The 12,356-nt window shown below is 46.8% G+C and overlaps 1 protein-coding gene across 1 annotated transcript in view; it reads right to left on the bottom strand.

The window, feature by feature from the left end:
• The window catches only part of LOC126162440 (uncharacterized), an 88,406-nt gene extending 78,110 nt beyond the window's left edge, over nt 1–10,296 (bottom strand). Inside the window, exon 1 of the mRNA XM_049918951.1 lies at nt 10,212–10,296. Coding sequence (XP_049774908.1) covers nt 10,212–10,292 — 81 coding nt within the window. The 5' untranslated portion in view covers nt 10,293–10,296. The remainder of the gene's footprint in view (nt 1–10,211) is intronic.
• Nucleotides 10,297–12,356: the final 2,060 nt, after the last annotated feature.

Here is a 12,356-nt window from a genome sequence, read left to right as displayed (position 1 = left end):
AAGGTTGCAGTACTGGAACCTCCTTTTGTTTCTTTTCTTTCCTTGTATATATATGAGGTGTCTCTCCTAGGAGTCGTCAGGCGCAAACGTCGGTTTTGTTTCCCTTTTTAAATCGAATTATCCATGCCCATTCGACAAAGTGGTCCCAGATTAGCCTAGTGTGGTATTCCTTTTATGGACGTGTGTTAACAGGGCCAGTAAAACACGAAGAACAGTCAGTACTGCAGCAGCGACAGCACCGCCTCGGCCGCGCTGACTGCAACTTCCCTGCAGGAGCACTGCAATACTGATTAGTCTTCATGTTTTACCGTCCCTGTTAATACGTATCGATAAAACGAGTAACGCAGCAGACTAATTTGGTACTTATGATTGGTGGGCTCCATGTGGTTCCCAAGTCGTGCAGCGACCGTAAACCACAAAATTACCAAATATGCAGCAACCAGTCGCAAAATGATGTTTTATTTATTCGCTTTTGCAAATCGATTTCAACTGATTAACAGCCATCATCGGTGCTTTCAACTAATATGTGCCCTGAGTAGTAATACTGTCTTCAGACTACTCAGGGCACATATTAGTTGAAAGCACCGATGATGGCTGTTAATCAGTTGAAATCGATTTGCAAAAGTGAATAAATAAAATATGATTTTGCGACTGGTTGCTGCGTATTTGGTAATTTTAATTTGGTGCTGTTGTATCAAATGAGCACACAAAATTTTCACTTTAAAAACCATTTTGTTTGTAATGGGAAACAAACCGACGCTTTCCGTTGACGCTAGGCATCGTCTGAAAGACGTGATGAGCAGGATTTGTTTGGGCTGACTCCAGCTACACAATGCAAATACGGAACTGAAACACCAGAGAAAATGCGCCTAACGACCCACTGGACACACACACACACACACACACACACACACACACACACACACACTAGCTGAGTTCTCGGCATTGCCCGGGTATGTACGCATTTTGATATTCTATTGGTCCAGTTCCACCTTCCCCCTCTCTCTGTCTACCTCCTGCACTCTGCACCCTCTGTGCTTCTCCTCCTGCGCCTTTCTCTATCCATCTCCTCCTCTCCGCTCTCTTGTCCATCCCCCCCTCCCCTCCTGTCACTGTCCATCTCCTACTGCTCCTCCTGTCTGTGCCTTTCTCCTCCTTCCCCTTTCCTGTTTGTCCATCTCCTCGTCCTCCCTTCTGTCATCCCACTCACCCCAAGAGGATGATTGGTGGTTTTTTACTCCTACAATAGTTCTTTCCAAATTGTAATTAATATGTGTACCACATTTGTTTGAGTCGCTCCAGAGGTTTAGAATGAGCTTTTTACCCGTGTTTTTTCTCACATACGCAAGTAACAAATACATTTCACACAGACATAACATATTTCACGCGTATTTGTATATATTTCACCTGTGTGTCTAGCGAATTTAGCAATGCATTTCCATTTTCACGCAGCTCAGTGTTTACGACGTCGTATCTTCTGAACTATGTGCTGCACAATGATATAATTCTGTGGGTACATTCAGTGTTGTAAGCGGATACCGGCCGCGAAGTGTGTTGTGACTAGAGTAAGTAGCAAACAAGTAATAAAATTAAAACGTCATGGACGATGTTGTAGTTTTCACGCATCTCAGTATTTGACGTCATATCTCCTGAACTATGTGTACAGTTAGTAGTAAAGAATTAATAAATTAAAATGTTATGCTTCATATGGCAGTTTCACTGCATGAACAGCGAAAATGTAGTAAGCAATTAACTTTTTAGAATGTTCTGCAAGGTTCGCAGAAGAGATTCTGTTAAGTTTGGAAGGTAGACGAGGTACTGGCAGAAGTAAAGCTGTGAGGACGGGGCGTGAGTCGTGTTTGGGTAGCTCAGTTGTTAGAGCACTTGCCCGTGAAAGGCAAAGGTCCCGTGTTCGAGTCTCGGTCCGGCACATAGTTTTAATCTGCCAGGAAGCTTAATAAACTTTTTTCCTTTCCTCATTTTGTGAGGGTTGTCGGCGAGAAAAATTTTCATAAGGATTTAAAATTATATGTAAAGTTTGTTGCAACTCTCTGAGTGCTCTCTTTCTCAAATACTGTATGACTACAATGTTGGAATTCGCGCATCGTGGGCTAAACTGCTTTTACAGCCCAACACCCCTGCCTTTGACATGGGGGTGGTTCTTACCCCCACAGTGATTCTTTCCAGACAGCGCCACAATGAGAATGTAAATCACGTTTGTCTTAAATACACATTACAACGGTCGTGAGCGTTAGTTACCTTTGAGATTCGGGAGTTGATGTTAATGGAGAATGCCTTTGAAGGCGACAAAGATCCCGTCGTCAACGCCCCACTAATTTTGAACGAGGCAGTGTAATAGGCTCACAAGAACCCGGATGTTCCTTCTACGATATTGCACAAAGAATCGCCAGGAATGTAGCCACTGTATGTAACTGCTAGCAGTGATGGTCACACGAATGTGCGGTAGCAAGGTGGCCAAGTGGCACCACCAAGAGGTAGACCATCGTGTTCGGTGTATGGCTCTGGCGTATCGTACTGCATCTGCAGCGGCAATACGAGCAGCGGTTGGCACCACAGTGACACAACCAACTGTTACAAATCAGTTACACTACTGGCCATTAAAATTGCTACACCAAGAAGAAATGCAGATGATAAACGGGTATTCATTGGACAAATATATTATACTAGAACTGACATGTGATTACATTTTCACGCAATTTGGGTGCATAGATCCTGAGAAATCAGTACCCAGAACAACCACCTCTGGCCGTAATAACGGCTTTAATACGCCTGGGCATTGAGTCAAACAAAGCTTGGATGGCTTGTACAGGTACAGCTACCCATGCAGCTTCAACACGATACCACAGTTCATCAAGAGTAGTGACTGGCGTATTGTGACGAGCCAGTTGCTCGGCCACCATTAACCATACGTTTTCAATTGGTGAGAGATCTGGAGAATGTGCTGGCCAGGGCAGCAGTCGAACATTTTCTGTATCCAGAAAGGCCCGTACAGGACCTGCAACATGCCGTCGTGCATTATCCTGCTGAAATGTAGGGTTTCGCAGGGATCGAATGAAGGGGAGAGCCATTGGTCGTAACACATCTGAAGTGTAACGTCCACTGTTAAAAGTGCCGTCAATGAGAACAAGAGGTGACCGAGACGTGTAACCAATGCCACCCCATACCATCACGCCGGGTGATACGCCAGTATGGCGATGACGAATACACGCTTCCAATGTGTGTTCACCGCGATGTCGCCAAACACGGATGCGGCCTTCATGATGCTGTAAACAGAACATGAATTCATCCGAAAAAATGACGTTTTGTTATTCGTGCACCCAGGTTCGTCGTTGAGTACACCATCGCAAGCGCTGCTGTCTGTGATGCAGCGTCAAGGGTAACCGTAGCCACGGTCGCCGAGCTGATAATCCATGCTGCTGCAAACGTCGTCGAACTGTTCGTGCAGATGGTTGTTGTCTTGCAAACGTCCCCATCTGTTGACTCAAGGATCGAGACGTGGTTGCACGATCCGTTACAGCCATGCGGATAAGATGCCTATCATCTCGACTGCTAGTGATACGAGGCCGTTGGGATCCAGCACGGCGTTCCGTATTACACTCCTGAACCCACCGATTCCATATTCTGCTAACAGTCATGTCGCGATACGATAAACGGGAATTGCAATAGGCTGCAATCAGACCTTTATCAAAGTCGGAAACGTGATGGTACGCATTTCTCCTCCTTGCACGAGGCATCACAACAACGTTTCACCAGGCAACGCCGGTCAACTGCTGTTTGTGTATGACAAATGGGTTGGAAACTTTCCTCATGTCAGTACGTTGTAGGTGTCGCCACCGACGCCAACCTTGTGTGAATGCTCTGAAAAGCTAATCATTTGCATATCACAACATCTTCTTCCTGGTGGTTAAATTTCGCGTCTGTAGCTCGTCATCTTCGTGGTGTAGCAGTTTTAATGGCCAGTAGTGTACTTCACGGACAGCTCCAAGCGCGACAGCTGTGTGTTGGTTAGAAGAAGGACAGTTGAGTGCCTGCAACCAACCTTGAATTCTGGTCTGGGATGCGATTTCGTATGACAGCAGGAGCACTGTCGTGGTCATCCCATGCACCCTGACTGCAAATTTGTACGTCAATCCGGTGATTCGACATGTTGTGCTGCCATTCATGAACGGTATTCCTGTAGATGTTTTCCAACAGGGTAACAGTCTCCCACATACTGCTGCTGTAACCCACCATGCTCTACAGGCTGTCGACATGTTGCCTTGGCCGGCTCGATCACCAAACCTGTCTCCAGTCGAGCACCTATGGGACATCATCGGACGACAACTCAAATCTGATCCCCAAAAAGCAATAACTGTCTCGGTATTGACTGATCAAGTGCAACAGGCGTGGAGTTCCATCCCACAAACGGAGATGCGAGACCTGTATAATACAATGCACGCACGTTTGAATGCTTGTATCCTACATTCTTGCAATTTCACCAGTTATTAATGTACCAGCATTTCTCATTTTCAATGGCGTATCTCGTGCTTAGAGTAACTTGTGATCTTGCAATGTTAATCACGTACATATGTTACCTACAGGAGTATATTACCAAATTTTCATTACTCTACATAATACATACAAACATCAATTTTTATAATTTGTATAGATGTGTGTGTGGGTGTGTGTATGTAAGTCTATACATATATACCTATGTACAGTACATATATGTGTATACATTTATATGTATAAATTTCTTCACAGACTGTTATCAATTTATTTTAATACACTCCTGGAAATTGAAATAAGAACACCGTGAATTCATTGTCCCAGGAAGGGGAAACTTTATTGACACATTCCTGGGGTCAGATACATCACATGATCACACTGACAGAACCACAGGCACATAGACACAGGCAACAGAGCATGCACAATGTCGGCACTAGTACAGTGTATATCCACCTTTCGCAACAATGCAGGCTGCTATTCTCCCATGGAGACGATCGTAGAGATGCTGGATGTAGTCCTGTGGAACGGCTTGCCATGCCACTTCCATCTGGCGCCTCAGTTGGACCAGCGTTCGTGCTGGACGTGCAGACCGCGTGAGACGACGCTTCATCCAGTCCCAAACATGCTCAATGGGGGACAGATCCGGAGATCTTGCTGGCCAGGGTAGTTGACTTACACCTTCTAGAGAACGTTGGGTGGCACGGGATACATGCGGACGTGCATTGTCCTGTTGGAACAGCAAGTTCCCTTGCCGGTCTAGGAATGGTAGAACGATGGGTTCGATGACGGTTTGGATGTACCGTGCACTATTCAGTGTCCCCTCGACGATCACCAGTGGTGTACGGCCAGTGTAGGAGATCGCTCCCCACACCATGATGCCGGGTGTTGGCCCTGTGTGCCTCGGTCGTATGCAGTCTTGATTGTGGCGCTCACCTGCACGGCGCCAAACACGCATACGACCATCATTGGCACCAAGGCAGAAGCGACTCTCATCGCTGAAGACGACACGTCTCCATTCGTCCCTCCATTCACGCCTGTCGCGACGCCACTGGAGGCGGGCTGCACGATGTGGGGGCGTGAGCGGAAGACGGCCTAACGGTGTGCGGGACCGTAGCCCAGCTTCATGGAGACGGTTGCGAATGGTCCTCGCCGATACCCCAGGAGCAACAGTGTCCCTAATTTGCTGGGAAGTGGCGGTGCGGTCCCCTACGGCACTGCGTAGGATCTTACGGTCTTGGCGTGCATCCGTGCGTCGCTGCGGTCCGGTCCCAGGTCGACGGGCACGTGCACCTTCCGCCGACCACTGGCGACAACATCGATGTACTGTGGAGACCTCGCGCCCCACGTGTTGAGCAATTCGGCGGTACGTCCACCCGGCCTCCCGCATGCCCACTATACGCCCTCGCTCAAAGTCCGTCAACTGCACATACGGTTCACGTCCACGCTGTCGCGGCATGCTACCAGTGTTAAAGACTGCGATGGAGCTCCATATGCCACGGCAAACTGGCTGACACTGACGGCGGCGGTGCACAAATGCTGCGCAGCTAGCGCCATTCGACGGCCAACACCGCGGTTCCTGGTGTGTCCGCTGTGCCGTGCGTGTGATCATTGCTTGTACAGCCCTCTCGCAGTGTCCGGAGCAAGTATGGTGGGTCTGACACACCGGTGTCAATGTGTTCTTTTTTCCATTTCCAGGAGTGTATGTATCTCTATTCATAGAATGTCTAACAGTTATGTTGTCAGACACACATTTTCGACACATAACCAAGTCTGATTACAATGCAGGATATAGAACATGAGAATGAAATGTATTCTCTAAATGGTAATTAATTATTAAAATAAATTTACAATAATCTTTGAAAGTAACAGAATTGAAAGATAAACTGTACAAATTATTACTAGCACGTAAATGCTGGTTGACATGACCAAAAGAACGCACAAACATCGCGCAATTTTCCCCAGAAAGAAAGATTAGTCGAAAAGGAGGTGACTATAGCGGCACCGTTTTCAGACTTGTAATCGCGGAACAGTAGCAGAAAGGACAGGTGCGATTACAGCCCTGACGTGAAAGCGGCGCCTTGATTTCTAATGCATGCAACCGTCAACATTAGATTCGTACTGCTTCTGTTTCTGATCTCTAATCTATTCGCCTGTGATCGTGCAGACACTGTCGAAGCACGTCTGTAATGAGAACTGAATTCGATGCTTTAGGCTGAGGCAGACAGAGAGGAGGGTAGCTGAGTCCGCAGGGGTATGGTGACGGATGCGGAGAGACAAATTTTCGTCCAAAGCACTGGGCGAGTTCATTTCTTATTCTTAGTTCGGAAGGGGAGGCCATCTTTCAGCCGGTCAGCGATGACAGAATCGAGGCGCATACCATGCAGTCTTTCTCAAACGATTTTACAAAACTGTTCGGTAAAAAACTTTCATTTTTGTGGTACTTATAGTATTGTATGTTAGGTTATCGATGATGTGCCGTCATATCGTTGGTGGCAATAGTTACTGTAATATTTACGTGGAAGTGAGACACCGCACAAAATTCGAAAAAGTTTGCAATGAAAAATAGGGCTCATTACGATTTTGCGTTCGGTGCATATTACATAACATGTTGCTGCATATGAAATTCAGCTAACATATTGAATTTTTCTTTAAAATTGGATGGAGGTCTCTGTCCGTCACTAATCTCGAGAAAATTAATCTGATGTAACACACTCACTTGCTTTCGCAACGCGCCAGCGATAAATCCAGAGTGAAATGTTCACAACATTCCTCGTATTTCATAAACGGTATCGAAATGAGATTTTGGTAAGTGATAGCACCCAAAGACGAGAATACCTTGCCATTATGCAAACATTCATTATCTACCGTGTTATTTCACCAACTACAGAGTTTTTCAATTAAACAATGTAATTTTTAAGGGCCATCGACAGCTGGTGAAACGAGAAATGCTATGGATTGTGAAACAACCAAAGTGAAGGCACTACTCGTTTAGTTTGTACTGATGATGTTTTTCGCAAGTTACTGAACTTGTTTTTCCTCAGTTCCTCATTTAATAAACTTAATGAAGCACTGTTTCAGAATTCTCCTGCAGTTGCATCTGCACTACATGTAAGTGAGGTGAGACTGTATAAATTCCGCTATGTTTTGGCAAAATAAGCAAATTTTAATATGGCAGCAATAGCAATGCGCAGATTTTACTCAAAACTCGCCACTCATGATGCTTCTCTGAATGATACAACTGGTTAATAAGCCAGACGAAAATAAATCGCTGCATTGTCAGCGGAATTCTTTTTAGATACTAACCAAAGCAGAGGTGACATGCACATAGCGAGGAGGCGTAGTGGTTAGCACACTGGACTCGCATTCGGGAGGACGACGGTTCAATCCTGCATCCGGCCATCCTGATTTAGGTTTGCCATGATTTCCCTAAATGGCTCCAGGCAAATGCTGAAATGGTTGCTTTAAAAGGGCACGACCGATTTCCTTCCCCATCCATGCCTAATCCGATGAGACCAATGACCTCGCAGTTTGGTCTCTTCCCCCAAACAATCCAATCCAAATCCAGAGGTGACATACCTTTTTGAATGGTTACCATGCAAGTGTGGGAATGGGGGGTGGGGGACTTCTAGTTAACATTTACAAAAATTTTGAGGATAGGCTTTAGTTTAAAAGGCACTTCCCCTCCACTGCTCAGCATTTCCCCTACAGCACCTGCCAGCAACCCCCACTACTGCCACTGTCCCTGTGCACATCTACTGTCCACATTATTCTGCACGGACTCTAGGTGTTTGTTTCCAAGCCACACAGAAGGTAACCAGGTTCCACCATTTCGCAAAGCGAGGAAGAATGGAAATTTTTTAAGAAATGGCTTATTCAGTAAGATCTTTTCTGCGAAAAGTACAGTTCAGGGTTCGAGGTCCAGCACACACATTTTACCAGTCGCTTTCAAGGCACTTATTAGTTAATATCAAGAGCTCAAATGGAAACCCAGTTCTAAGCAAAGAAGGGAAAGCAGAAAGTTGGAAGCAGTATATAGAGGGTCTATACAGGGGCGATGTACTTGAGGACAAAAGTATGGAAATGGAAGAGGATGCAGATGAAGATGACATGTGGAGATATGATACTGGATGAAGATTTTGACAGAGCACTGAAAGACCTAAGTCGAAACAAGGCCCCAGGAGTAGACAAAATTCCATTAGAACTACTGACAGCCTTGGGAGAGCCAGCCCTGACGAAATTCTGCCATCTGGTGAGCAAGATGTATGAAACAGGCAAAATTCCCTCAGACTTCAAGAATAATATAATAACTCCAATCTCAAAGAAAGCAGGTGTTGTCAGCTGTGAAAATTTAATAAGTCACGCCTGCAAAATACTAACGCGAATTCGTTACAGACGAATGGAAAAACTGGTAGAAGCCGACTTCGGGGAAGATCAGGTTAGATTCCGTAGAAATATTGGAACACGTGAGGCAATACTGACCCTACGACTTATCTCAGAAGCTAGATTAAGAAAAAGCAAATCTACGTTTCTAGCATTTGTAGATTTAGAGAAAGCTTTTGACAATGTTGACTGGAATACTCTCTTTCAAATCTGAAGGTGGCAGGAGTAAAATACAGGGAGCGAAAGGCTATTTACAATTTGTACAGAAACCAGATAGCAGATATGAGTCGAGGGACATGAAAGGGAAGCAGTGGTTGGGAAGGGAGTGAAACAGTGTTGTAGCCTCTCCCCGATGTTGTTCAATCTGTATATTGAGCAAGCAGTAAAGGAAACAAAGGAAAAATTCGGAGTAGGTATTAAAATCCATGGAGAAGAAATAAAAAATTAAGGTTCGCCGATGACATTGTAATTCTGTCAGAGACAGCAAAGGACTTGGAAGAGCAGTTGAACGGAATGGATAGTGTCTTGAAAGGAGGATATAAGATGAACATCAACAAAACCAAAACGAGGATAATGGAATGTAGTCGAATTAAGTCGGATGATGCTGAGGGAATTAGATTAGGAAATGAGACACTTAAAGTAGTAAAGGAGTTTTGCTATTTGGGAAGCAAAATAACTGATGATGGTCGAAGTAGAGAGGATATAAAATGTAGACTGGCAATGGCAAGGAAAGTGTTTCTGAAGAAGAGAAATTTGTTAACATCGAGTATAGATTTAAGTGTCAGGAAGTCATTTCTGAAAGTATTTGTATGGAGTGTAGCCATGTATGGAAGTGAAACATGGACGGTAAATAGTTTGGACAAGAAGAGAATAGAAGCTTTCGAAATGTGGTGCTACGGAAGAATGCTGAAGATTAGATGGGTAGATCACATAACTAATGAGGAAGTATTGAATAGGATTGGGGAGAAGAGAAGTTTGTGGCACAATTTGACCAGAAGAAGGGATCGGTTGGTAGGACATGTTCTGAGGCATCAAGGGATCACCAATTTAGTATTGAAGGGCAGCGTGGAGGGTAAAAATCGTAGGGGGAGACCAAGAGATGAATACACTAAGCAGATTCAGAAGGATGTAGGTTGCAGTAGGTACTGGGAGATGAAGAAGCTTGCACAGGATAGAGTAGCATGGAGAGCTGCATCAAACCAGTCTCAGGACTGAAGACCACAACAACAACATTAATTAGTGAGTATTAACTTGTCAGACATGATGAGCTGCGGTAGTTAATCTATAGCGTAGGTCTCGTAGTCTGCTCGCAGGCGTGTTACCTCGTCGCTCGCCCGGGCCACCGCCAGCAGACACGCCGCCGCCGCCATCGCCGCCACCGTTGCTTCTACCGTCGCCCGCATGGTGATCCGCCGCTCTGTGCCTGGGCCGCTCCGCGCCGCTGTGATATTGCGGGGCGCTTCCCACCGTCGCGTGACCCCACCCCGCCCACTCCTGGCACGACATGCACGTGCCGCAACCGCAGACCCACTATCGCTCCCATCTCCAGCGCGCCACTATATGTTCCAATTAAGCAATCTCCGCTGATTGACATCAGATTTCCGTGTACAGGGATTCTGCAGGCAAGGCTGGCCGCGCGGGACCAATGTATCCGCACGATGTTGGGAACCTTTGAGGGGAACAGTAGTTTGCACAGCTTCTCGAGCCGTCGTGACCTGTACCTGCAGCAGTCGGTTCAATTGGGTCCTAGAGAATTAATGTATCTGTAAGTCATTCAAACATTTTCTGCACACTGGGTCTACACGGTCCAGTCACCTTAATGTGACCACCGGCTATGTTCGACGTCAACATGGAATAACCATCACTGACAACAGGTGGCAGTACTAGCAGTGGAGGGTATAGAAGCCTTGTCAGGGGACGTGGAAAACGGTGCAGTCGTAGAATCAGATTTTCACTCTGCAGCGGAGTGTGCGCTGATATGAAACTTCCTGGCAGAGTAAAACTGTGTGCCGGATCGAGACACGAACTCAGGACCTTTGCCTTTCGCGGGCAAGTGCTCTACCAGCTGAGCTACCGAGCGAGGTGGCGCAGTGGTTAGACACTGGACTCGCATTCGGGAGGACGACGGTTCAATCCCGCGTCCGGCCATCCTGATTTAGGTTTTCCGTGATTTCCCTAAATCATTCCAGGCAAATGCCGGGATGGTTCCTCTGAAAGGGCACGGCCGACTTCCTTCCCCATCCTTCCCTAATCCGGTGAGACCGATGACCACGCTGTCTGGTCTCCTTCCCCAAGCAACCAACCAACCAACCAGCTGAGCTACCCAAGCTCGAGTCACGACCCGTCCTCACCGCTTCCATTCTGCCAGTACCTCGGCTCCTACCTTCCAAGCTTCAAAGAAACTCTTCTGCGAACCTCGCAGAACCAGGATTCTTGGAAGAAAGGATATCTCATTCTGGAAACATCCCCTGGGCTGTGGCTAAGCCATGTCTCCGCAATATCCTTTCTTCTGGAAGTGCTAGTTCTGCGAGGTTCGCGGAGGGGCTTCTGTGAAGTTTGGAAGGTAGGAGACGAGATACTGGCAGAATTGAAGCTGTGAGGACGGGTCGTCAGTCGTGCTTAGGTAGCTCAGACGGTAGAGCAATTTCCCGCGAAAGGCAAAGGTTCCGAGTTCGAGTCTCGGTCCGGCACACAGTTTTAATCTGCCAGGAAGTTTCAGTGCAGTCGTGTTCATAACGCACCAGGGGCAGTAGATAACAGGGGTGAGCGACAGCAGCACAGATGTGTATGGGGAAATAGACCTGCAACTGCTGAGCAGGAGATTGCCCTGACTAACCAAGAGGCTATAAACAGGGTCCCCTCGAGAGCTGTTCTGTGAAAGTTGCTGCGTATGGGCCTCTGCAGCAGGTGCCTGGTTTGTGCACCCGTGCCGCCTGTTGTCCATCGGCGACGAAGGCTGGAATTTGCACGCTGGTAGCGGATCTGGACGTCCACTGAGTGGCCACAGGTGGCCATTTCGAATGAATCATGTCGTACACGCTCCACCAGACAGATAGTTGTCGGCGTGTACTGCGTGAAACGTCTGGAAGACAAGGTTCCAGGCTGGTGGAGGGCGCGTGATGGCCTGTGGAATGTTGCTGTGGCTTTCCCTGAGTGATCTCGTCATTCTGGAAGACACTGTGGATCAACACAAGTATTCATCTATCTTTGGGAACCATGTCCACCCTTACATACAGTTTGTTTTTCCTCGGCACAATGACATATATCAGCTATCATAATCCCCTTGACCACTGAAATCCCTGAATTTAAACCCAATCGAGAATCTGTGGGATCAGCTCGATCGGGATGTTCGCGCCACGGATCCTCAACCGAGAAATCTAGCGCAGCTGGCCGCGACAGTGGAGTCGGCGTGGTACCACATTTCTGACTGTACCTTCCAGTACCTCACTGACTCTCCTACTGCACGT

The sequence above is a fragment of the Schistocerca cancellata genome, chromosome 2 (genome assembly GCF_023864275.1).
Source record: "Schistocerca cancellata isolate TAMUIC-IGC-003103 chromosome 2, iqSchCanc2.1, whole genome shotgun sequence".
In the NCBI taxonomy this organism is placed as follows: domain Eukaryota; kingdom Metazoa; phylum Arthropoda; class Insecta; order Orthoptera; family Acrididae; genus Schistocerca; species Schistocerca cancellata.
The sequence above is the reverse complement of the archived record's forward strand: the minus strand, read 5'-3'. Positions and strand labels throughout refer to the sequence as shown.